The following is a 25,815-nucleotide window of genomic DNA, read 5'->3' as shown; positions in this document are numbered from 1 at the left end:
GTCTATATTTATGTGTTCCTTTGTGCTTGTAAGGTTATATTGTATATTTGTAATGTTTAGTCTCACGTGTTGTTGTGAAGTTATATGTCACGAGTGCCGTATACGTCTGTTCTATAACAGCTTTTATTGGGCTACTTATCGTTTTATGTGATATTTCCCGACATGTGCTCTGATGGTTTTATGTCTGCTTTAGGGTTGCAGCTAACGTTGGTCTATAAAATGTCGTTTGATAGTGAAAAATGTCACTGGTTCCTTAACCCTGTGTTGGCATACTAAAACAGCTTTGTTTGTTTTGTCCGACCAACAGTCCAACACCCAAAGATATTCACTTTTTATATAATTCTATTAAAACGAATCAAGATAAAGAGGAAATAAGTGAGTTTTTTGGTATATTTGCTGAAGAAAATTACTTGAACATCATTATAAAAACTGTTTCTGATTCATTTTCTTTATCCACTAATTAATAGTAACTGATTTAGCTCCACACTGTGTTTTTTGTCATGCCTGTTTATTTGTTTCTTATAATTTGTTATGTCATCCCGCTCCAGGTCTAAGGATGGACATCATACTTCTAGCTAAATCTGGCAAATTTAAATGTTATTTAATGTCTGCTGTCCCTCGTAGATCAATAAACAAAATAAAGATTTTATATCCAGAGAAAAACACAAAATACTGCCAGCAAAAGAATCACAAAACTAAGCGATGGGGTAACACATGAGTTAACGCTCTGTGGGATCAATATCAGTTCTGTATTTAGGAGCGAGCAGAAGAGGTGACCCCCTTTTCTCAGCGTCGGTAGAAATCAAAACCAGCGAGTTATCATATGTTTTCTCTCTCCGGTGCTTAGTCCTCGGACTCCTTGAGCGTGGGGGGGGTATTGCATTGAATGCAGCATCAGGGGGGCAGGACCTGACCCCCTCGTGAACTCTGCTGATGAGGTGAAACAGAAGGCAGCGAGAGGCTCCTGAGGGGGCTACGAGGAGGAATGCTGCTGACTCTACAGACGGAGAGAGAGCGAGAGAGAGAGAGAGACACCGCAATCCTCTTCGATACTGTCCTTTGATTAGGAAAAAGGATTCACTCAGTGCACCTTCACCCACCCGGCGCTCAATCTGCGCTCAGGCCAGAGCTAAATTGAAACATTTTTCCTCATTAAAGCAGGAGGCCTTCGCGGCGCGTCCCTCCAGCGAGGCGGCCGAACAGACGGGAGGAGAGAGACGGAGAGGAGCTGAGGTTAAGGGCAGAATGTCGTCCTCTCCTCTCCGTGATTTGATTAGGACCTCGGTCATCGATTCATAAACCGTGTTTAGAACCTCCTAATGCATGTGTTTGAACCAAAGAAAACATGCAGTGCATTATATCAGGCCGCATGATGCCCCGTATCCTCGTCTAGTAACGGTTAATGGGACCGGGAATTTATGCAGGAGTGATTAAGGATTTCTTTTTTTGGATCAGGGATGTCAATCAGGTTAAACAACAGATCTCTGACTTGAGATAAAAGCTTTACGACTGAGCGAAGGATAAAAACCTTAATACACTCACAGGGAGGATCAGGTAAATATTTCATATTGCAGAGTTGGATTCTAGAGATTGAGTTGTATTGCAGCTTTAATGCAGTGCAGAGATAACTGGTGTTTCTCTCTTTTATCGTCTGACTTAGTCTGTTACGCTTGATGCAATTTGGAAGGAACAAAAAATCAAATAACTACATTTCTGTGCGTCTTTGGCGGGATTAGATGTCAAGTCATTCTGGGCTCTGTTTGGCTCCATTCCTACATTCAAACGCACGGGCCGGCCACAGTAAAGACACTAAGGGGCTAAATTTACTATGTGACATCGGCTTCCCCCTGGGCAGCTATAAGCAGCGTATACAGCGACCCTGAATTTCCCTTTTCTAGATTTACTACCACTATTCAAATGCTTAACTGCAGATACAATGATCCTCTAATCGCTGGGGATGGTTTTCAGCTGCTTCACTGACAGAGACAGACAAAAAGGAAACAGTAGTAAGAATATAAATACCAACAATGGAGGCGTTGGGGCCCACAGGAGAGCCTACGTATCTGTGATAAAAACGGGATGTAACACAATCAACGACAGAGCCTGGAGGGAGGAACACTTGGAGGAAATCGACACACTCGCTCTCTGAATGTACAGTTATTGCAACTTTAAAACGCTTCTGTTATTTCCACTAAAATGCTTTAAATATAATTTCAGCAATAATGGTAAGTTAGTATGTTGTCGAGGACCGCGTTATTGCACCGTGCTTTCTGAGCAATATCTCATGCCTACTACCTTTTGATATAATTGGTCTTATTTTATAGTCACTGCTGTTACATATTATGGCAATAAACAATTATATGATGCTATCGTTCTTTGACACCTTTCATAAATCACCAGGTAGTCCAACGGGCAACAGGTGTTTCAGAGGAATGATTCTGTCCGGGAAAATAAAGTAAAGCGCTCAACGAACGAATCTCGTTTGAATCTGAAGCAGGTGGTTTCGCATAAAAATAAGATTTTTTATTATTTTTTAAATTATTATATTTATGTTATTTTTAGTGGACCAAGTTACGTTTTTTTTACTTTTTGGGATTCATATAAATAACCATAAATAACATAATAAAACAACAGTTAGAGATGATTTTTTTACATTAAATGGCACCACACATTTTACTTTAGTAGTTTTAATAGATTCTTTGTATTTAAATTCTGTGCTCTATATTATATTCATACTGTGGTATATTGACTATATTTTAGCAGATTTCCATTTTAGTCTTTAATAAACAAATATATATATATATATATATATTTATTTATATATATATATATATATATAAAGGCAATAGCTGATTAATTACTTCATCCGGCCTCATTGGAACAATTTGGAAAATGTTGTAATTCTGTTTTTGCATGTTTACTATTAACAGGAAATAAGAATGATTTTGAGAAAGTTGCAATTAAATAAATAAAGTATTAACAGTATTAACTTACTTAAATTCATACATATTATTATTATTATTAATACTTTTTATAACCGGTTGAAATTTACACAAGTAAGTAATAATTTAAAAAAAAGACATTCTAATATAATTCTTTTTATAATTTAGAAACTTTAATTCATAACCTTTTTTTAATCTTTTCTATTAGTTTAAAAATAATAAATAAACCTGGAAAAAGGTAAAATAACGTCTTTGTCGGAGCGTTTCGACGGTTAACAACCTCTATGACAGTAACTGCAGCAGAAGCGATTTAACCCAGATTTTATGACAAAATACAAATGAATCATCGAAAAATATAACATAATACAAACAATAAAACAATCACAATACTACGTGTTTTAAATTATGTTTGCACGTCTTTTTTTGTTTTTGTTTTACCAGACGCAAAAAAACTACCATCACTGAACATATTTAATTTAGTAAAATAGATTGACCTCCTAAATATAAAGATCAATAATACACCATGTTTACTTCAGCCTGGTATGTATTTTTAAAAGTTGTGCCTTTAACTGTTATCACATTTTGAAGTTAATTATCTCATAATTGTTTTGTTTAAATACAACACATCACACTTTTAGTGCCGCAAAACAGTTTTAACAAAACTCTCACTGCTTTCACAATCAACTGGCCTCTCATTCCATGTCTTTGAGATAAGCTAACCTACAGCCACTACAAATCAATAAATATATATATATATATATATATTGTAGATAAGGATTCTTCCAACAGCATACAAGCCCTCGGCAGCCCTGTCCCACTTGGCACACACACACACACACACACAACGCTGACTACTTCCAGCCGAGCGGAGGTCCCGGCGTAAAGAGGGGATGCATCCTCAACATCCTCAAATAACTCCACAAGGGCATGTTAATGACCTTAAAGTGCTACATTACAGCAACAATTAAACAGAGGGATCCCAGAGGCATTGGGAGCCGTCGTGTCACTGTCTGTGTACAGGCCAACACATCTCTCCCATCTCCATTTATTTCCCTAAGAAATCAGCGGGGCCACCTGGGCTTGGCATCGAAACTTCATTCATCTCCAGGAATGATTCCAGTGGAGGGCAAAATCAAATTCTCATTTGCAAGGCAAGGGGAGAAAGAGAGGGAGTGAATGCAGGAGGTACCTGGGAACGCTAACCTCTGGGTGAACCCGCCGCATCTGATAGTTTTGCTATTTGTCTGTGACATTGACAGCTCTGGGGGAGATTAGGAGCCACCCTGCCCCAGCTTCCCCACTTTGCATTCTGCCTATGTGCCTCTTTACAGATGGACTGCTGCACATTTCCCCTCGCCTTGTTTTCCCTGGGTTTCAACAACGGCGCTACACCAGAGGCAACCGAGGGATGTAATTATATGCAATGCAACAATAAAACAAAGCAAATGAGGGGAGAGCTGCATCAGAGGGGCTTAGAAAAAACAAAAAACGAGAGGATGCAAAAAAAAGAAAACTACACGGTGTGGCTTTCGGTGGTGGGGGTGAAGCCGGAGATGAGAGTGATGGATGCCCTTCGGTTAAATACGTCCAAATCCCCCCTTCAAGCCGCTCTCTTCTTGCCAGGCAGCGTGAGTGAGTGTGCGAGAGAGAGTGTACAAGATTAATAGTGTAAACAGCGAGGGAGAGAGGGAGAGAGGGAGAGAGGGAGAGAAAGGCAGCAGGGAAAGAGAGAAAGAAAAGACTATCAGCATCTGCAGCAGCACAGTAGCCCTCGGGGAATAGTGTGAACTTTTGAACCCTGGTGGCGAGCAGTCGCAGCGATGCACAGAGCCTGCTCCTGCCTCGTAATGTGTGTGTGTGTGTGTGTGTGTGTGTGTGTTTGTAATAGAGAGAGAGAGGAAAGGAAAGGGGAGCGAGGGAGAACGAGGAAGACTGGAGGTCATTAACATATTCCTCGCTTCCTAAACGAGCTGCCGCTATCCAAATGTCAAGAAATCCATACACCGATGAATGCCGTGAGAAATTCATCTCCACTTCAGGCGGATTTTACTGACGGATAGATACAGTAGATCAGCCATCACAGAAACTCCAGAGAAACTTCCTGACGGATGGGCGTTGTGTGACAGGAAGGCCAAATCATTCCCACAACTCTGGACTGAGTGCAGACGGGTCACAGGTTGGTCGTGCAAGAGGTCAGAAGTCAAGAGTTCAGTGCGTGGGCAGACAACACAACCACAGGTCAACAAACCTGGAAGAGGTCATCTAAGCAGACATGAAATACTGTCCAGGTGCTGCATGCAAATGAGAAAATAAATGGGATAAATGTTTCAACCTTTTTGTGCTTTTAATGTAATTTCTTCCTCCATGAAGCACCCAGAAACACACTCTTTCTCCATGACTTAATTGTGCCTTCAAACACAGACGAGGGGCTAGTTGGCGCTTTAAACCCTGCTGATTAACCCTCTAATGGAGCACCAATCCTTCAGCTGGCAACTTTTCTGTCCCCCGTTTCACCAGCCAAGAGACCCGGGCACACACCCTCGAAAGCACTTCACTCTATACAGCTTTTTAAAGCTGCAGCCAAAATGACAAAAATTTAGATTTAATATTCTATTTACCGGCACTGCGTGATAATGTTGTTACTGTGCATTAGCTACTCATATTCAAATGAGAAATATGCAACAGCGAGGCATAAATTCAAATTGGTTATCCTACTGCATTCTACTGCAAGTAATTGCTTTAGGAAATTGGGTCGGCAAAGTAATCACTGACAGGAGTCCCATTCCTGCATTCTTTAAATAGGCTAACACAACAGACCGCACCGGCCTTTAGTGCTGGGGCTATTAACTGATTAATGAGCAGGAATTAATCAGCAACTATTTTGATCATTGATTAAACACATCAGTCATTTTTATGGTGAAGATGCAAAACATTCCCCAGTTCTCCAAAATGTAAGAAAATGCTTTTCTTTGTCCTAAAACTGCAAATGTTTGGGTCGAAAATAAGCAATGTGAAGAAGTCACCTAACATTTCTCACTATATTCAGACATTTTATAGACCAAATGGTGAATTGATTAATCAAGAAAATAATTAAAACAATCATTACTTGCAGCCCCACCTGCCCACACGTAAAAGTAAAGGACCTCCGAGACATTTCTTATCAATCTAAAATATTAGAGAACATATGCCAGATTACATACTGTGACACAAACAGATAAAGTCACTTGATATGAGTAACAACATGACATCTAGGTTTTCTGAATAAATACCACATCCACACCTGAGCAGAACACAGACCATAATAGAATCGTTACGATCACAAAGAAGACGAGGGAGACGCATCAAGAGCGGCATCTTTTTTTTCTGCACGCCTCCTGAAACAAAGCACTTTCACGCGGTGCTCTGTCATCGCTGCAGCTTCCAAGCAAACATCCCCGAGCGCCCAGCAGTGCTCCACCAATCAAAGAAAAACAAACGGGCCATTTCAACTTGGTAAACTTGACCTGCAAGCAGCATGACAGGGCTAAAAGCCCCACATCTCCGGCTGTCTCCTGGGGTCTATATACATGTGTGTGTGTGTTAAAGGAGACACGCCGGAGGGATAAAATTGTACGTATTTGTTGATGTATGCAAAATGTATTGGAATGGCAATGAGAGAGAGGTGGAGGGTGGTAAAGGGGGCAGACGAGGCTGGGGTGAGGCTGCATGCGCTGGTCAGGTCACCGGTGCGGTCGGCGGGTGAAACTCAGTTCACATTACCATGCAGACACCCGGGAAACAATGGAGGCTCCATCTGTTCCCGTCAGCCATTACAAATGTGGTGTCACCCAGTCCGCTGAAGACAACAGGCCACCGCATCTAATCAAACGGCACAGGCTCCTCCTGTAGAAGCAGCCATCGACTCCACACTCACTCACTCTCTGGTTAGGGGACAGAGAGCAGCGAAAGGCAGGCAGTCGATTACCACGGATAATACATTCTCACACTCACAAAGTCTCTTTTGTGTACAGTAGCCTCAAATAAAATGAGACAATTAAACTTGAGAGAGGGGAAAAAAACGACTCCATTTTCTACCTTCTCCTTAAAGCTAAATGCTTTTTTCTCTAAATCACAAAATTACCTTTCATTTTTAGCAAACAAAAAGGTGCTGATTTTTGCATTTTAAAGGAATAAAAGAAAATTCAACTCGTCACCATGGATGATTGTTCCTCCAAAAAGAAAATGCGACTGATTTCATTAAAGTGGTCATACCATTATTTTCCACAAACACTCCCTCTTCCATTGAAAAGCGACCGCCCAGCAGAGAAGCGTGAGCCGAGTCTTTCAACCGGCAGTGAACAGAGAATGAACTATGAACTCCACATGCCCTCTCTAGTGAGGACACAGGCCATTCAATACGCCAACATGGGCGCAGCAATAAAAAGACACGCGAGCTGTGAGGTGTGAATTCGTCTAACAGAATCAAATGTTATGATTATTGATCCAACAATAAAAATGTGTGTTTTTTTGTGGTTGTTTAGTGTCGAGGGACAATCGATATTCAAAGCAAAATGCAAATGAAAGAAAAAAGAGGATTGTGGAAGTGCCGCATAATTGGCTATTTCTCACGTTTAACTCCAACAACGGGTTGACACAATGCTCGAGCTTTAACAACTATCGCATCCACAGTAACAGACGGCGTAGTTTTTAGTTGGGCGTGTTATCGTTATAGCCTTAAGGGAATTTTTTAAAGCATTTTATTGTTTGATTTTGTTTGTTTCCCGAAGCAAATCTCGCCTTGTTTATTCTAAAATGAACAATTCAAAGAAATGAATTAGCGCTGTCTTGTGGTCTATCTTCCCACCATCTGCCGTGATTTGTTTACTCTATTTTTCCAAAGTTGCAGAGAAAGGCAGCAGTTACTCTTCTGTGGGCAGAGGACCGAAGACTTCATTAAGACATTTCCAAAAAAGGAGAAATCTGGTTTTTTTTCTTTTACTACATGCAGCTGGCATCGACTATCGGTATCACAAAACGACTGCAAGCGGTGACATGTTCTTTTTTCCTTATTGGGGAAATTGCCCATGATTCCAGCTTTACCTCAGGAAAGAAGCTAAAAAAAGAAAGCAGAGGGTACAGATGGGCACCTGAGGCAGCCGGGTCAATAAATGCCCACCTGCGGCATGTCACGTCAAGGGCTATTAACTGGCACATAGAGTCAGAAATAGAAAAAGTCTGAATGGGAGGGGGAGGGCAAGTCCAAGAAGGGAAGATAGAGAGAAAGATTGATAAAGGGAGAGAGGGATGGAACACACATGGCCCCTCAGGTACAGTGTTGTATTTCAAACCCGGTTGTGAAAGAATAGAGGGGCTCGGGGTCAATCAATCACGGCATTAGCCTGCAGCTACAAAGCCTCCTCTCTGTGTGGCCGGCCTCCCACAGTCCACACACACAGCTCAAGGGGAGGGATCAGGAGCTGAGGATCCGCCACTGGAGGGAGCTCTAGGTCCCCAATCCGGCCTCCGAGAACTCACCGGCATCAGGACGGTCTACCTGCCTACACTGGCCAGGAGGAGGAGGAGTCACTGATGTCACCGGAGCCAGGCAGAGAGGTAGGAGGCCAGTGAAAGAGAGAGGGGGGTGGGGGGGTGTTCACAGATGTGGTCTGTCTGTTTTTTCAAATTAAGAGAGCAAGCAACAATATCCAGCAGACGGGTTCCACTGTGCTTCCTGTGGCGAGGTGTAGGTGTGCCAGCGAGGATGGTCGATTTGTTTAGTTTTCCTCAGAGGAATACCGCACCGTCTCCTGTGACACCGACACCTCCGTCTTACCTTCTCCTTTGTTGGTGCAGCATTCCTCGCACGCTGTAGCCTTTCAGCATGTTCACACGGATAATATAGACATGTGGGTTCCCTTGTTAGAGTTAAAATGTCCTTAAGTACATGGTATGAAATATATATATGTAATCTATGTTCATGTATGCTGCTCAAATGAAATATTCTTTTTTTTCATTTAATGTGAAGAAAAAGCCATCAGTGCTGCTTTGCCGCACATAGACATTTAGAATTAGGCCTTTTTCAGCTAAGACCTCTGCACTGCGCAAATAGCCTAAGATCTCGCTCACACACACACACACACACACACACACACATATAGGGAATCAGAATCAGGACTATTGTTAACTCACACTCAGGGGCTCCATCATCCTGGTAGTCGGAGGCTACTGAGGCGTCGTCCGATGGGGCAGAGCGACCCAGACTGGAACTACGGTTGTCATCAGAACTGTCGTCGTTCCTAAAGTCCGCTGAATGTGTGAAACACAAAAAGATGATAAATAAATAATCTGTGCACTTAATTCTATCAGAGTATGTAATCAAACACTCATACAAACATACACTCACAGCAGTGTGTGATGTGAGATTCTAGTTTCACTTACATGTTGGGAAGGGGAATTCTTGAGGGTTTCTGTGAAAAATAAATCAGAATAAGCATATATCAAAATCCTTTTGCATTGAATTACAAAGCTTTCTGTGCTTTTCATTTGTCAGACGCGTCAGCTTTAGTATTGCTTTAAAAATTCAGCAATTGTTTTCTTGCACGGAAGACCACAAAACCACAAGTTTTCTGCACCAGAGCAAGTGTCTCATATCGAGCAGAGCAGGAAGCTGTTTCCGGAGTGAACTATCGCACTTCATGCAAGAGTTTCCATTTTTTGGGGGTTCATGGACTGTTCATCACGCTTGTAAATTACATCACATTAAGATTTAATAATCCAGATCAAAACAGAGATCTTTAAACACTTTTAACAACAACAAATAAGAGCGAGCATGAAGTCTTGAAGGTGACACCATTACACTAAATGAGCTCCTTCAAATGTAATTTTGAAAACTGTGTTTAAAGCAATCACAGCAATAATTAAGCTTATTGTTTGGCATTAACAGCAAAAGTTAGATAATCGTGCCATGAAATTACATTTTGACACTTGACTAGTAAAGCTTTCCTAAACACTGATGCAATGCTGCTTCTGGAGGGAGAACCCTACCGGACATGGACGACCTTGAAGTTGTTCAGTAACACCTTCCGTGTCTCTTGGGCATTTTCACCCAGCACCTCGTCTTGAAGGATCTCTGATACAAACAGCTCACAGTCTGAAGAGGACAGAAAACACTGTGAGTGTGGCATTCAAGGACACAATTCTGAAGGATTCAAACACATACTTTGTATGATCAAGTTTAGAATATTTGTGAGGGATAGAACCCTCGATATTTGCTCTAATTATGTACAAAGATAAGATCCCATAATTATGAGTCGTCTGTCCTCAGGTCACTGAATATCATGACCCTGGAGTATAATTTCAAAATAAAAGTTTCTATTATGCATTCCAACACAACAACCTTTGCAGTTATTATCACAACTCATTTCTATACACACATACATTTGATCCTTTAAAGTTAAATCCGCCTCAAGTTACAAAGAGTACGCTTCTTGTTTTGGTGTCCACTGCCTTTACTGAGCACATCATTCAAACAGAAACTCATTCAGCGCGGTGGTTGGTGTTTGTTTCTGTGACGCTAACTTGCGACTAAAATATTGAGGCCGTTAATAGTTTTACTACTACGTTGCTTCTTCAGGGCTTAAAAACATAAACTAGTGTTTGTGTGGCTTGACCTGTGAAAGTGAAAACCAAAGACAAAGAGAGGTAAGACTGTGACATTACACTTTCTAATGTCTGTAGAATGGATGAAGTCATGGTTATTGTTTCATTTCACTGTCGTATTAAATATGTAAACTTGATCACATTAATATACAGTAAGTCATAATAATATTACCCAGTAAGGCAAGACCCTAGTTTGTAAAACTGGTCGGTCTACATCACGTATCTGATTCCATTTCTTTATGTTCTCCCATGCTACACAAATGGACTGACACATGCAAATGTTCTCCCAAAGGCCCCGTCTGCCGGCAGCAGTAAATGCAAATGTAGTAAAATACTGTACAGTTTACAGTCTAAGTGTGGAGAACTATGTTTCTCTGTGCTCTAGTTTTTTCCATTTGTTCAACTACAAGTAACAGCAGGTGCGAGGCTTTTCTGAGCAACAAAATAAAGAATAAAAAGAAAGATGTGACACGTAATGTTTTTAGGTTTAGCTTACTTAACTGTCCATGTGTTCTCAACTCAACCAGTAGAATCATATCATTTGTACATTTTAAATGTAATTTTGTTGTAAAAAACATGCCTGCTTATAGTAACAATCTTATTTAGTCACAGGATCAAAGGATAGAACTGTACTGTTTTTAAAAAGAAAGGATTATTAACAGTAAAAAATAAAGACATTACCATCCAAAAGCCGCCTAATGTCAAGTGGTAATGTTCCCATCCCTAACTTTCACCTTTCCAACTCCAGACTTTTTGGTTTGCTGACTTTTCACCCTTCACACTTTTGGTTTGTACTCCACAAAGGCAGCCTATGTGCACCCAGACTCTGTCATACTGTTACAGCTCCGAGCCAGAAAGAAGAGCCTGGCACAGCCTATAGCATCTAACCAACCACCTGCGTCCTCTTGTTCTGAAACCTGACTTCCGTGCATGCATCTAGATTTGCACGAAATGGGGTGGAGCAGGTGCAAAGATGACAACTTCCTCTCTGCACTCTCATTTCTCAGTCGAGGGCTGATCACAAGGTTTGACTGACACAGAGAAATCCCCTCTGTACGGCCTGATACTGTTCATTGGATATCTTTAGATAAATATATTATGTACATGCAGGTGTTTGTGGTGAATCAAGAAATGAGCAACTCGAAACACTCAGAAAACATTGTGACAACTTTGAATATGACTGTTGTCTGCTGCTGAGAAAACATGTATCTCTGCCTCTCTTTTTATGCTTTCCGTTGTTTAGATGTGTCAATCTGCCCCATAATCAAATGGAAATAGATAACAGAAATCAAATTATTTTGGTTTGTATAACTTGCCAACTAATGTATCCCCGTGTCAACATTTTTCCATGTCCAGTTACATTTAGAAGTGCTTTAAATGATACAGAAAATCCCCTCAGTCATACCTTCAACTCTTTAACCAAATGATCTGGGATCACATGTCCAGGTTGGCCAGCCTCTGGACTGTTGAAGAGTCCTTGAGCAACACAGCTCCAGATATGCTGCTCTGTTGCTGCTCCTCTGCAGCCTGACCTCCCTGCATAGTGGGAAGACCAAACAGATCATTTCCCCACAGGGATCAATAAAGTCCCACATTATATCGAAGGAAAAATACTTTGTACGCCCCTAAGGGGTTTCTTCAATTGAAAAAAAAAAAAACTATTTAGATCTTCAAAACTGTTGAAATAATATCAAAAACCCTTGATACAAACTAGTGTTTTTTTGTCAGGTGCTCCCGTATGTTTTCTTTTCTTTTTAGCCTAAAAAACTTCTGTCCAGTATAGTTTAGTCTGTGCAAATTTAATCATGCAGAATTAATAGTGGAGAGACTCTCACGATGGTGACCGGGTTTATACAGAATGTCCCAGTTATGTGGTGAAACAAATGGTCTATTGGAGTTTTGAATTATTTGACTAGTAGTACTACACCATTACTCATACAGCCACAAATACAACATGTTTATTCTACTAAGTCGTCTGGAAGTGGTAAGAGTAATGTTTTATAAGCCATAATAATTTCCCTCATATTGGTTAAGCTAGCAGCTAGCTTAATGTGGCTAATGATGTTAATTCAAGTAGCTAGTACTTGCTAGTACTGCTGCTAACCTGCTAATTAGCAATGACCGTTAGCCCAGAAATTGTATCTTATCTTATCACTATGTAGGTTTCTTGTAACCTCGTAAAGTGCTTACCTGAACCAGTCTACCCTTAACGTTAAGACAAATTGTAACGGTTTAACATTGACGTGAGGCTGACTTGTAGCTAACGGTAAGCTAACTTAGCATACATAGCATTATCTGACGGTTGGAAACCGCTAATTAGCTAGCTCGTAAACGTTAGCTTGTTTAAGGTTAACCAACCTGGCCTCTGAAGGCTTCCTGAAGTTCATATTTACCACCTAACCTCACACAAAGGGTGAAATTAGTTTTTATGTCTTTTTTTAAATTGGCTTTACTTGCATGTACACTAGCTAAATACATTTCTCCACCACCTTTCTGCTGCGTTCAGGTACTCATATCGTCCCAATCGGCTAATGAAGTTGTAAAATCGTAAATCACAGACTTTCTATTTTATGGTAAATTTACTAAGTTTATATACGACTTCGACATCTAACGCTAAGGTATGAATGTGTTTTTCTTTTAAATTGTAAATCAAAGTTGTGGTGCATTCACATTAAAGTGATGTTTCGCAAAATAATTCTAAGATAATAGGAACCTGTAATAGAAATCCAACCAAACCGCTGCATAAAAGATAAGAAAATACATATCCACAGCGATTAAACTGATGTTTTATCAAAGCTATACAAGAAAAAAAGGATGTAAGAGCTAAGGATCAATTACCAAATCAGATAAATAAATAGCTAAATAACACATGTTGTCAAATTGGGTATCAGAAATTCTCACTTTCACTCTTTAAATTACAACAATTACCACTTTAATGGGTCTTTGATTTAAGCTTGAAAACTAATTAGGGTATTTCAGACAGCACGTGAATGCAGCATCACTAAATTGGTCCCTTACTATATCTGACAGGGCATGGATGAATGGTTTATATTACCATTAGAGGGTGAACAGCAATGGGATGTACTGGACTGGGCTTTTATATATGTGGTTGACATTAGAGGAGGTATTGGTGGTAGTAGTGATACTAATAGAAACAGTGGTGGGTCTGACTATCGCCTTATTGATCCACGTGTTACTGAAACACTACAAGAGAAGCCATCAAGGAACCAAAGCTCAATCAGACACTGCTCACATCGACAGAATACACCGGATATCAGTCAAGGCTAGGTTGAACTAATGTGTATTCAAGCTTGTAAGATAATTATTTCATATCCTAAGCAACATCACACACACATACACAACAGTAATTGCTATTTCACAGACTAACAGGCCTGAGTATTTTAACAGAAATTAGTCTGATTGCAACATTTTGAAGCACATCTAAAGTGTAATGAAATAAAAGGCTTGGATAATTTACACATTTGCTTTAAACACATGTTGTTCCTGCAGGCCAAAGGCTTGAAACTTGAAATGTTTTCTAGGTGCTGCACTAATCTTGAAATCTTGAATTAGAGTAAAAATGTACCCTGTGTTGCTTTACTCTTAAATAAAACTATGTTTACCCACATCTGCAGGAGTAACTGCCGTTTCCTTTCAGTGCATCTTCGTATTTTAAATTTTTCTGTATTTCATGTTGAATGCTCGATATTTCACGATGGTCTCCTTCGCTGTCACCTCTCTACAGGAAGCCACAGGGTCAGGGCGAGTTGAGTCCCATGTCAGAATTGTCCCCACGTTGACCTGCGCCTGACTGGCCTCCCAGCAAAAAGCCCCTGTGAAGGTAAGAGGAACTGGGGTCCCCTCCCCAGGAAAAAAGGGTTCCCTCCCCTTGACAGCTCCACAGAGCCCCAGCCACCTGCCTGCTGGGTCAGCCCCATATGAAAAGGGAAGCCCTTTGTAATCCGACGGGGATTACACCACCCAACAATGCACTGCTGAAAGAGCGACAAAAGCCCTGTATCAAACGCAGCTGAGGCTATGATCTCCCGCTACTACCAACACTGACTCCTCCGCCACCTCTCATCTCCCCAAGAGGCTCTCTGCCCCCCCCCCTTTAGCATTCGCTGCCTCTGTCCTCCTTCTGCCCTCTCATCTTTAGGATCTGGGCTTTTATCAGCGCATTCCTTTTCATTTGCATTGCGGTGCGGGGAGGGACACCGGGTCCCTCTGATCTGATATAGAGCCAGGACAGAGAGTCAGGAGGATCCTCAGGGCATGAAGGGTGTGTGTGTGTGTTTGAGTGTGTGTATCCTGTCCTACAAAACACACACACACACACACACACACACACACACACACCACATTGCATTCTCAAGATAGGTAAACTCTTTTGCAGTCCAGAGGTCCAGTGAAGCAGCCATGCCTGTCTTTCAGGCTCTGTCTGTCTTTATCTTTATTTCAGAAAAGGAAGTGCTGTGATTGAGGAGCAAGTTTTTCGTTTAAAATGAGGAATTTGCATCCAAGATTCTGTTAAAAGGTTCAAAAAATCGTGTAAAGATTTAAGCTGCAGATTATACTATAACCATTTGTTTTTAAACCAAGAGCATAAATCACTCTGTAAGAATAGGTGTCACCTTATCCAACAGCAAATATCTCAAGTCGGTGCTCAAACGTGGCCCTAATATAAACACGTCACAGCATATTCAACCCCCTTGATACAAAAAGAAAAAAGGTGTTTGTCCTGATTCTTAAGGGTCAGTTGCAAATGTTTGTGTTGCTCGAGGAGATAAAAAGAGGTAGTTTACTTTTCGGATTTCCTCAGTATCATTGTATTCCCAACCCACCCATTGCTCAAACATATGTCAGTGTAAGGGGGGGGGGGGGGGGGCTTTAGTGGCGGCGAAGTAAAAAAAAAAAAGTGATGATAGATTGAGGACACAAAAGACAGAGGAGCAAATGTGTTGCGCTAAATCTACAACCTTCAGTGAGCCACATATTGACTGACTTGGAAGGGGTTACCTCAGCTTGTACTCAGATCAATGTTAGCCCTGAGAGCATTGAATAGAAAATCATTCAAATTGTATTATGTTAGGATATATGAGCCATTTCAAAATATTAATTCAGCATTATTTGAGGTGTCTGTTAAGGAGAGCAGTTAGAGCTTGCAGTGCGTTGACTCGACTGAGTGATTGCACACCTCTATTACACGTGATGTATGAATGTGTGAGAGGGACCTATTTTTCATTACCGAGACATTGTCCCTAGAGGCGGTTGTTAAAGAAGAATCTGTGAATTATCCCCCTGGAACAACTGGCCCTTGTCAGGAGCCGGCTAGATGGGGGAAAGGGAAGGGGAAGGAAAGAGGAAAAGGGAAGCGCAGCACTATTGATATCGGAGGGATTGAGAGACTGAAAGGACGCCAGGAGAGTGTGTCTGCCTGCGCTTGTGATCCTGCACACCGCCGCCTCTCCCTCTGTCCGGTTAATTGGAATACAAAGCAGAGCGGGGTCGATGAGAGAGCGGTGAGGACGAGGAGGAGGAGGAAGAAGAAGAAGGGGGGGGTATAGCTGCTGTCTGTCTCCAGCAACGCTCAACCTTCACTGCTCGCTGGGAATTGACTCGGGAAACCAGCAAGCGAGACCGACACACTGTCACTGGTAAAATGAACTGTCACCTTGCATTTCTCAGCCTCCTGGCAGCATCGAATTGGCCGCTTTGAACCATGTGACGTGACACTGATTGAGTTCTGGTTTCCCCCCCCTCCTCTCCTGGGCTCTAAAGGAAGAAGCCGGTTTAATTTCAAGTGTACAGCCTCTCCATGCAAAGTGTCCAGGACGTCAGCGTGTGGGCAGCAGGCAGCGTCTTCCAGCCTTCACACCAAAACCTTTCATGGATGCCCCTATTCTTCCTCACCACCCCTCATTATTTCATTGTGCTGCTTCGTTACGCCGCCTCTCGGCTACTCTTGTTTTTCTTTACGGCATGTAGTCATGGCGGACTGACAGGCACACAGGAGGAGGAAAACTATTAGGGGTAGCCATTTGGATCCTGGAGGCAATCCCAGCGAGTATTAAGACGTTAACCCTGGCCAAGTCACTTGTCTCTCTCAGTTACTATGCTGATGGAGAGGGGGAAAGGATGCAGTCGCAGGGGTGGGGGGGAGAGACCCAGGAGCTTCAGGTCGGCCGGCGCTTCCAGATCCAATAGAGCCTAACTCGGATGGGGGATGGTTGTCAAGAATCTCCCAGCCTCGGCTAAAAAGAGCCTCAGTGCCACAACAAAGGAAGAAGCGAGCGTGCCATTCATAACTAGGCAGCATTTCTCTCCTCAAGGCTTCAACTGAGGATATTCAATTAATATTGATAAATATCTACAGAATAAAAGTCACACATGTGACTGGTCATAGTTTATTTAGGTACTTCTAATTACCACTTCCTTAAGAAGTATAGTTTCCATTAAAATGAATAATAATATAAAGCGTATGGAAATCTAAATGCATCGTCATCTGTTTATGCTACCGTTGGGTTTGAGAGTCTCGGATACCTTCTTAAAAAAACAGTAATTGTCTGATTTCTTGATTGCACTTTGACCGTTTTTGGTTCTTTCTAGAGCTGCTACAATAACTCAAGTAATCAGAACATTAATATGCAACTATTTTGATTAATCATTCCATTTGATGACAAACATTTCATGGTTCCAGCTTCTCAAATGTGAGGATGTTCTGCTTTTAATTATCTTATGATGTAGTGGATTCAATATATTTGGATTTTTGACTTTTGGTCGGACAAAACAAGACATTTCATGACTTCAATTTGGGCTCTAGGAATTTTGTAATTTTGTGATAACCAAACGATTAATCGAGGACAGAATCTGCTCATTGAATTGATGATGAAGATGATCATTAGTTGAAGCTCTGCTTCTTACTTTCCAGTATTTCTTCAGTCAGCCATTAAATTATTTTCTCTATCTTTATGATATAACAACAGGGACAATAATGGAGATATGACTTTATCGTTTTAACAAAATAATGCTCTGCATACTACAGAATCTACTGTATGTATGATAGATAACCTAAATAGCTGTGTTTGATAAGTAGCAATAAAAGTGACTGTTGTATCTCTTAGATGACCAGCCCCCCCGTTATCCCATGAATACTGTATCTAGTTCCCCTTTGAAGCCCTGGGACCCTGCAGAGTGACATGTGACAGAGGAACTGGTAGAAAACCAAGGAAGTGAGCATGGCAATAGACTTGTAAAAGAGCCTGCAACAACTGCGAGCAGCATGGGGTACAAACAGCACCGGGTTGACCTCAAACAGAGAGCAGAGGGAGGCGGGCCGGCTAAAGATGCGTAAGATATCTGAGGACAGAGATGTTGGCTGCCGTATGTATTAATAGCCCTCGTGTTTGTGCAGTCAGGTGATCGTGCTGCAGAGCTTTTGATTATTTTTTGCCATCATAAATGATCTTCCCTCTTGTCCCTCAGTGTTCATTAACCATCCTCTCCTCTCCTCTCCTTGCCCTACATTGTACCGGCAGAAGGCGAAGAGCTGAATCCGAAGGTGAAAAACATCCTCCTCCTCTTCCCCCATGCTGAACATCTGTCTCCGCCGTGTTGGCTGCAGCACCGACTCTGACACCTCCAGATGGAGAGCCCGCTGGGAGCGCTGAGGTATTACCTACAGAGATGGCAGGGATCACACCTCTGGAATGGAGTCCCACGCTTGTTTTCTGCACCGTCCCCCTTTTTTTGTTGTTGGATCTGTCACTATTCACCTTATCGATCGTCACCTCCCCGGTCCTTGGCCTTGTGACTCTTCTGGAAGCTTTTGGCTTTCAAAGAAATGCACGACAACAAACCTCTCAGCCCTTCTTATAATTTACAGTAATGGGCCGTGTGGTATTTCAACTGTAACTTCTATTAGTGGAACTGTATTCATTTTTAATATAGTTGGAGGAAAACTGCATGTGGATACATTTCAAATGATTGCTGATTTCCATTTCCTAGAAACATGCCCTGAACTTTTATAACAGTTTTTAGTTTTGCATAAACCGGAACGCTGACTAGATGGCTTTTAAACTTTTTAGTCTAAATATTAAAGTGTAACTTCACCTCCAGGTCTGAGTACTAACTAACCTGTGTGTGGCAGGAGTTGCTCTGTGACATCTCCTGGCCTCTTCTGATTAAAAGGCGTTAACATTTTTCTTTTATATAAATCTCATGATGTCCCAACTAGTCCACTCCATGTCATCATTGTATCAGGGTTGATTTAACACAGTAGATGTCGCATTGAGGCATTTTCAACTTATGAAATGCCACAAATAATATAAAATATTTGTGTTCATTTTGTAAGAATAAATGTCCATTTTTTCAGCACTGATGTGTTTCCTCACAGTCCAGTCATATCGTTTAGTTTACAGTTAAAATGTGCAGCACCTCTGACAGAAATACCTGCAGAAACCTCAAGTATGAGAGGCCCAAGAGTGGAGTTCTCGGAGCCACTCTGGTGTCTTGACAGATTGACTCTGCATTCATTCGAGCCTGAACTCTGTGTGAACCGCAGCTTTAGGAAAAAAGGGCACCAACAGGCCAGTGCTGCTGGGGCAGAAACTGTGTGCAAACCTAACACCCAGTGCAAATATTGAAACTGCTGCCCCTTCACCATTACATGAAACCAGGTGGTCCGGTCCGGCAAACGTTGATCCTCGGCCACAATCAGCACTTAAAATGTTAAATCATCGACTCACTTCCTCTGATTTTAAAAGGAAAAAATGTGGTGGTTTGATTAAAAATGTCTCACTCAAATTATGTAAAATACAAGTGGATGTCATTGCAACCTGTGTCAGCTGTGTCCAAGCAGAATTTGGGTAACAAATCCCGGGTGCGACCTGGCTCCCTGCAGTTTGTTGTCATGTTTAGAGCCCCCGGAGGTATTTGGAGGTGAAAAGGTCACTGGGAACCACCCCGTGTGTGTGAAAGATGCCTCTTGTCACATTATGCAAGGGGACATTGGCGAGACTATTAATGGAAGAAGTTTGTGATGCGATTCAAAAACATTCATATTTAGAACAATTTATTATTTACATATATTTAAAAAAAACAATCGGAGGAAAATACTTCAAATTCTGTATCAAAATGAAAAGTTTGATTGAGCTTTTTTTTTTTTACAGTCGAAACATTTATTTTTACATAAACAGCAAATACAACACTTTCCTTTTGTTTTATAAACTTTATTAAGCTTAAAAATCTAAACGGTTGTTGGAAAATACCCTGTAAATAAATAGTGCAAACAGTGACACTGAGTACCTCAGTGCTCCAACACAAAACACGTATAGCATGGGCTCATGACAAGAAGGTTACAAACACTAGAACAGCATTAATGATTATGAGTGCATAACAGACACAAACATACCCTGTTTACTTCACAAAGTCCACGTGCATTTTGAACAGTTTTTTTCTGGAAGTGTGCAGCTGAAGGAGAGAAGTGGAGAACTGCTCAGGCCCACAGTCTTATTGTTTGTTTGTTTTTAATCAAAAGTCACATCATGGTTCACAGTCTTTCCCTTTTCCCTTTGGAGAGCTGTCGGGGTCGGCGAGTTTCTCCACAGGTGCCGCAGCTTTGACCAAAACGCAGGTCGACTTCTCGCGTTTCTTCTGCTTCATCCTGCGGTTCTGAAACCAGATCTTCACCTGCGTCTCGTTGAGCTCCAGACTGGCGGCGACCTCCACCCTCCTCGCCCGCGTCAGGTACTTGTTGAAGTGGAACTCTTTCTCCAGCTCGGTGAGCTGCTTGGTGGTGAAGTTGGTGCGGATCACGTTGTGCTGGCCGGGAATCCCGAACTCCGACAGGACAGCTGTGGAAAGAGAAATGGATGAATGAATGAATGATGGAGAAAAACACATGAAAGTCATGGAGCTGAAGCATGGCGTTTAGATGTGAATGAAACATATGAGAATAAATAGAAGAACATTAGTTGCCAAATAGACATTTTTCAGATCAATTTGTGCATCATTATAACAACTGAATTGTGCTTTTACGCACAGTTTACGCACTGTGCGTCAAAGGTTTTGTGGGTTCTCTGAATATCAGTTAATTCTCGTCAATCTGTCTCAGGATGAACAAACCTGTTTTAGGTGGGTTCCTCTTCACTTTCATCCAGTCGAATGTTTTGGAAGTTTCCTCCACATGGTTCAAATCCTTCTCCTTACTTTGGAGCGGTAACCTCGTGTAAACACTCTCTGGATATTCTTGCTGCCTCTGATCCCCGTTTCCAAAATGTAGATACTGGCTGCCTGTTGCAGCTCCAGGCCCGCAGCTGTCCCCGGTGTAGGGAGCCATGTTTGATCCGACGGGTGAAACCTGCGCGTGAATGAAGCTCCGGTCCTGCTCGGGCGCTAGGCCGTACTGGTGATGTCCGTACTCCAGCGGTGACCCGTACATGGAGTTCCCCGGTGTCGCAAACTGTAGATCCAGGTTGACGTGTGTCTGGTGGTGCAGAGGGAGACTCGGGGTCTGGTGTGGCGCAGGAGTTGCGGCAACTAAGCGCCCGTCCGGTGCGTAACTATCACTTGTTGCGCACGAGTTGGACGACACGTATCCATGGTTCAAATTGTGGTATCCGGCCTTGGCACTGAAAATATTTGCTCCCCGGTTGCACACTGGGTAGTCTAGGTAGGAGTTCATCCTGGACTTGGGCCTTTTGTTTGTTCACAAGTGATCAAGACCGAGCAGTCATTAATCGGTGCTCCCTTTGCCCTAACCTTCTAGGTAGTATGTCAAAGCTGTAAAACTGCCTTCCACCCTCATATCACCTTCCTGACACAACACGTGACCCGCTAAACGCCAATGGCAAAGGACCTGCAGCACTCTGTCAAGTCTGCGGGCTCGTCCATCAAACGGCTCGCATTTACATGACAAGAGCTTCAATCAAACTCGCTCATCCATCTGATAAGAACACAAACATCAGAACACAGTTTCAGACTGCAGTGTTACGAGAGCTCCAAATGTCAAACAGTGAAAATAATCACTATCTAACATAATAATAATAATATGGATTTAGTACATGTTATAATAACACTGGCCTTAAAGATTAGAAAATATTATTTTTGTCTTGAAGATGTCAAAAGTCACTAGATAGACTGATCAATTATTTATTTAACGAAACATGAATGCCAGTAAAGTTAAACACAAGTAATAATATACAATAAAAAAAGTCTCATTTTTCATAACGTTTTTTAGTGTATTGCCTAAACTGAGATATATATATTTTTTTGTTGCGCGACTATTCAACTTAAACTTTTACATTTAAAAGCTCTCTGTAAATGTTTCTAGTTTGGTCCAAAAACATTTCTTCGGCCTCTCAGCATCACGAGTCCTCCTGACAGACTCTGAGTCCAAAGCAGCGCAGTGCATCCAGTGATCCATCATGCGCTCTTTCTACAGATTGGCAGCTTGTGTGGCCCACTTCGCCCATAAAAAGAACAAAAGACGCATTGAAGAACCATAAGCCTCGCTTCTTTTTAACGACGATAATGTAATATCTTCCCCAAAAAAAACTCTCACGTCCACACTCACTCCTTAAGGACCTTAAGGACTGTGATTAAATAAGAGTTAATGTTATGTTATAGACCTCAAGTGCTAATTAAGCTTTTACAAAATAAAAAACAAGGAAAGTTGCCATTTATTCCAACGTTTTAGCTGCTTTATCGGTGGTCTTTTTGTATTGGTTCTTAGAGGAGTATTTACTGGAGAGTCTGGTGAAATCTCAACAAATTGCCTTTATTTATGGAGCTGCAATAAAAGCATGGAACATTTTAATCTGAGATACACAAGCCTCTGAAACAATGTTTAGAAGAGGCCCATGCGTAAAAGTACGCACAACAATGTATATAAAACGAATAAATGTGAATAAATACAAATAAATAAGACCTGAGACTAATATTTAGATGAATTAGTCCAATAAATAAATAATATAAATACATGCATCAAGACAAGGCTTCTTCTATACATTAAAGGGAGAGGTGTTTTTGTGGAGACTCGAGGAATTCACGTGTTTCTGCTACAGATGAGTCAGTTTTGGAGCCTGCATGATTCTGTCCTGCGTGCAGCTCTGTGGGAAATATAACCCGTTAAGATCCACGTTTGGGTCTGTTGCGCGTGAGGTGGTGTGCGTGTCGTACCGCACGTTAAACTGCGGGTCGTGCGTGAAGGTTGCAGCGGGATATTTGGAGTATTCTGCCGGGTACGCCGGCTGGGACTGGTGTTGTTGGGACTTGAGCGGAGGGGAGGCCGGCTGGAAATCCCCGCCCAGATGGACATAACCCAGGCTCGACAGAGTGGGGCTGCCCGGGGCGGAGGGGGAGGACGGGGGTGAGGAGGACGAGTTGGTGGTGATGGGGCCCTGCACTCTCTCGTCCTTCTTCAGCTTCATCCTCCGGTTCTGGAACCAGATCTTGATCTGCCTCTCGTGGAGGTTGAGCAGGCTGGCCATCTCCACGCGCCGCTGTTTGCACAGGTAGCGGCTGAAGTGGAACTCCTTCTCCAGCTCCACCAGTTGCGCGCTCGTGTACGCGGTGCGCGTCCTCTTGGAGGCCGGGGTCGCGCTTGGACTCTTCTCGTTGACGGTGCAGTCTGTGGAGACAAACAGTCAGGAAAGGAAAGGAAGGTTGTTGAGGGGAGGTGTGTTTTTTATTTATGACTTCATGATCATTGTCATATCTCTGCTGAGTCTCAGTTTTCTCTTTTATTCATTGACTCTGTTGTTGTGAAGAGAGCAGAACGCTCTGCTAACCTTGCCTGTATGAATAAAGGTTACATTGATAAATAAAACTGAGAGCACAACATGGTGAGAGAGGAGAGGAAAAGACAGAAACTAAAAGAACACAAAGTGGTTTACTTAAATCAGGGTTCTGGTGTTCCAAATGATTGAGAGATGTATGAGCAGGTGACCACATTTAAAAAATGGAGTCCAAGAACTCAGCTGTTTGTTAGGTTTTCTAAAGTGGTGAGTTCTGAGTAAATAAGAATTTGTTCTATGAAGATTTAACGGTACAGATTGTAAACAGGCCTCTGACACAAACTTGGATAATATATTTTAAAAACAACAACAACAAAAGACTTGATTTAAAGGGACACATTATTATCAGGCCTTAAAATCTTTAAAATAATGAATAGTTAAATGAAGGGAAACTTTCATGTTTTACTCTACTAAAATAAAATAGTCTAATACTCTTTCTGTTCACTTTTAACTTCATGTGTATTGTCCCAATCATTTATATTATTGTATTTGTTTTGAAGCCATGGAATTAAATGTAATTTTTTCAATGTAATTATGATTCTAAATAAAAAGATGGGAGCCTAAATGAGCCAATGTGTGTTTATCATCCTGCTGCTGCCTGACTGTATAGCTCCATTAAAAGCCACCTTACGGTTTGAACGTGAAAAGGAGAAATATGACCTCATTCCTCCATTAAGAGCTCGTTAAAGGAGACATGAATGAAAAGGCCTCATTTGAAAACGCCTCCATACGTCATACAGACCTGCGACTCTCCTGCCGTGTTTCTCACTTGAGGGCCTGGACTCTTTCATCCAGGGGAAAATCTTTTTGCTCGGAGGAAACTTGGTGTTTTGCTGTTTTGACCTTCGGGGGAACGTGCGCTCAAACGTCTCAGCGTGCACCAAATGGTGGCGTGCAGCTGCGCCGCCGAACCCGCCGACATCCTCCAAAGCCTCGCCGAAGAAGAAGAAGTCTTGTTGCTGGGTGTTTTGTGTCGCACCGGGTTTCTGCATTTCCATTAAATGTGCACCGGGCCCCCTTTGACCTTCTGACGGAGCGCTGGCAGCCAAATGTCACATGGCAGGTTTCCAGAGAGCCCTGCAGCTTCTGGCCTGAGAGGGTCCAGGAAAAAAAGAGACAGAATCAGGGAGGAGACCACATGATCCATCTTATCAACTCAATAGTATGCTGACATGAATAGCGAGCCTCTCCATGGCCCGAGAGGCAACGGGAACATGAGAGTTTGGTGGAAATAAACCCTCTGAAAAAAACACCAAAACAGAGGATCTTCTAAAATATGTGCAGAAATAAAATAATTTAACAATAAGTGTTGACCTCACTGTCCTACAACGAGGCTCATTGTCTTTTTCATTGTGTGGTAAAGCAGCTAAAACAAACAAAAGTGATTATGAACGAGGTTTTATTATAGAACTTTTGTTTGTCTTTAAAAAAGAATAAGATATTAATAATAATAGCAATAAAACAAATGGCAAACAGTAGCACTAATTGCACAAACACAAACACAAATAGGCCCATAAATAGAAAATACATTAAATATAATTATAAAAGTAAATACTTTGTCTTTTTGTTGTGTGTTTACTGAAATCACATTAATGTGCTACATTAGGGTCCGTGACTGTTCATAAATAACTGCCTTTTGTCAGTTAATGGATGCTGCTGTCTGCAACATTTTCAAGGAGGGAAAAAAATTAAATGTTATAACACAATCTGCTAAAAAAGTCATCCATCTCCATCAAACACAGAATAAAACAGAAGTCCATTGTGCGCTGCAGCTGTTTTTTTCTGCTTCTTCCCTGAATTGAAACGCGATTTAAAGAAGAAGAAGATGAAAAAAAAACATCTTAATTAAATTGAATCCAACAGAACAGAATTATTAAGCAGCAGTTGTTTTTTAAGGGCGAAGAGAGACGCAGTGAGAGAGAATAACGTCTGGAGGCATGCAGCTTTATGAACTCTGGTTGAACCGCGGCTGGAGTCAGGCTCGTAAATCATAAAGACACATAACCCAGTCCGCGGCTGCCTTACCTTCCACAACCTACATTCATCCCCCGCACTGAAACGATCCGCGCGCGCAAACAAATACACACCGGCTTCCTCTCACCTTCGTTCTTTCTTTTTTTTTCTTTTTAGTTTTTGTTTAAAAAAAAAAAGCCTCCAGATTAGAATAAAATCCCTGCAGAGAAAGAAGCGTCTCTCGCTTTAGATGATGATGTGGCTTCGCGTGCCAGTGGGGTGAAGCAGAGTGGACAGTGTTTCTGCAGCTCACACCGCCCTGCAAGGCGCACAATGTCAGCCTGTGTGTGTGTGTGTGTGTGTGTGTGTGTGAAAGTGTGTGTGTGTGTGTGTGTGTGAAAGTGTGTGTATGGGGGGTAAGCCTTTCTGCTGATCATGCATGCAGTTTCATATATGGAAATAGGGAAATAGGCCTATATATATAT

The 25,815-nt window shown here is 41.9% G+C and overlaps 3 protein-coding genes across 3 annotated transcripts in view; all 3 read right to left on the bottom strand.

The window, feature by feature from the left end:
- skap1 (src kinase associated phosphoprotein 1) overlaps nucleotides 1–11,470 on the bottom strand; it is a 34,561-nt gene extending 23,091 nt beyond the window's left edge. The window contains exons 1-4 of the mRNA XM_031843453.1: nucleotides 11,262–11,470; nucleotides 9,966–10,071; nucleotides 9,360–9,388; nucleotides 9,111–9,227 (exon numbers count right to left, since the gene is read on the bottom strand). Coding sequence (XP_031699313.1) covers nucleotides 9,111–9,227; nucleotides 9,360–9,388; nucleotides 9,966–10,071; nucleotides 11,262–11,301 — 292 coding nt within the window. The 5' untranslated portion in view covers nucleotides 11,302–11,470. The remainder of the gene's footprint in view (nucleotides 1–9,110; nucleotides 9,228–9,359; nucleotides 9,389–9,965; nucleotides 10,072–11,261) is intronic.
- An 8,373-nt stretch (nucleotides 11,471–19,843) lies between these two features.
- Nucleotides 19,844–21,272, bottom strand: hoxb1b (homeobox B1b). The gene is made up of 2 exons (XM_031844071.1): nucleotides 20,706–21,272; nucleotides 19,844–20,434 (listed from the first exon to the last, which is right to left on the bottom strand). The coding sequence occupies exons 1-2, from the start codon at nucleotides 21,262–21,264 to the stop codon at nucleotides 20,124–20,126; spliced, it is 870 nt and encodes a 289-aa protein (XP_031699931.1). The 5' UTR covers nucleotides 21,265–21,272; the 3' UTR covers nucleotides 19,844–20,123.
- A 1,341-nt stretch (nucleotides 21,273–22,613) lies between these two features.
- The window catches only part of LOC116381711 (homeobox protein Hox-A3), a 6,849-nt gene continuing 3,647 nt past the window's right edge, over nucleotides 22,614–25,815 (bottom strand). The window contains exons 2-3 of the mRNA XM_031844072.1: nucleotides 24,120–24,468; nucleotides 22,614–23,211 (exon numbers count right to left, since the gene is read on the bottom strand). Coding sequence (XP_031699932.1) covers nucleotides 22,640–23,211; nucleotides 24,120–24,375 — 828 coding nt within the window. The 5' untranslated portion in view covers nucleotides 24,376–24,468 and the 3' untranslated portion in view covers nucleotides 22,614–22,639. The remainder of the gene's footprint in view (nucleotides 23,212–24,119; nucleotides 24,469–25,815) is intronic.

The sequence above is a fragment of the Anarrhichthys ocellatus genome, unplaced genomic scaffold, assembly GCF_004355925.1.
Source record: "Anarrhichthys ocellatus isolate YVR2014 unplaced genomic scaffold, GSC_Weel_1.0 scaffold4, whole genome shotgun sequence".
Taxonomy (NCBI): Eukaryota; Metazoa; Chordata; class Actinopteri; order Perciformes; family Anarhichadidae; genus Anarrhichthys; species Anarrhichthys ocellatus.
This window is presented reverse-complemented; position numbering and strand designations above follow the sequence as displayed.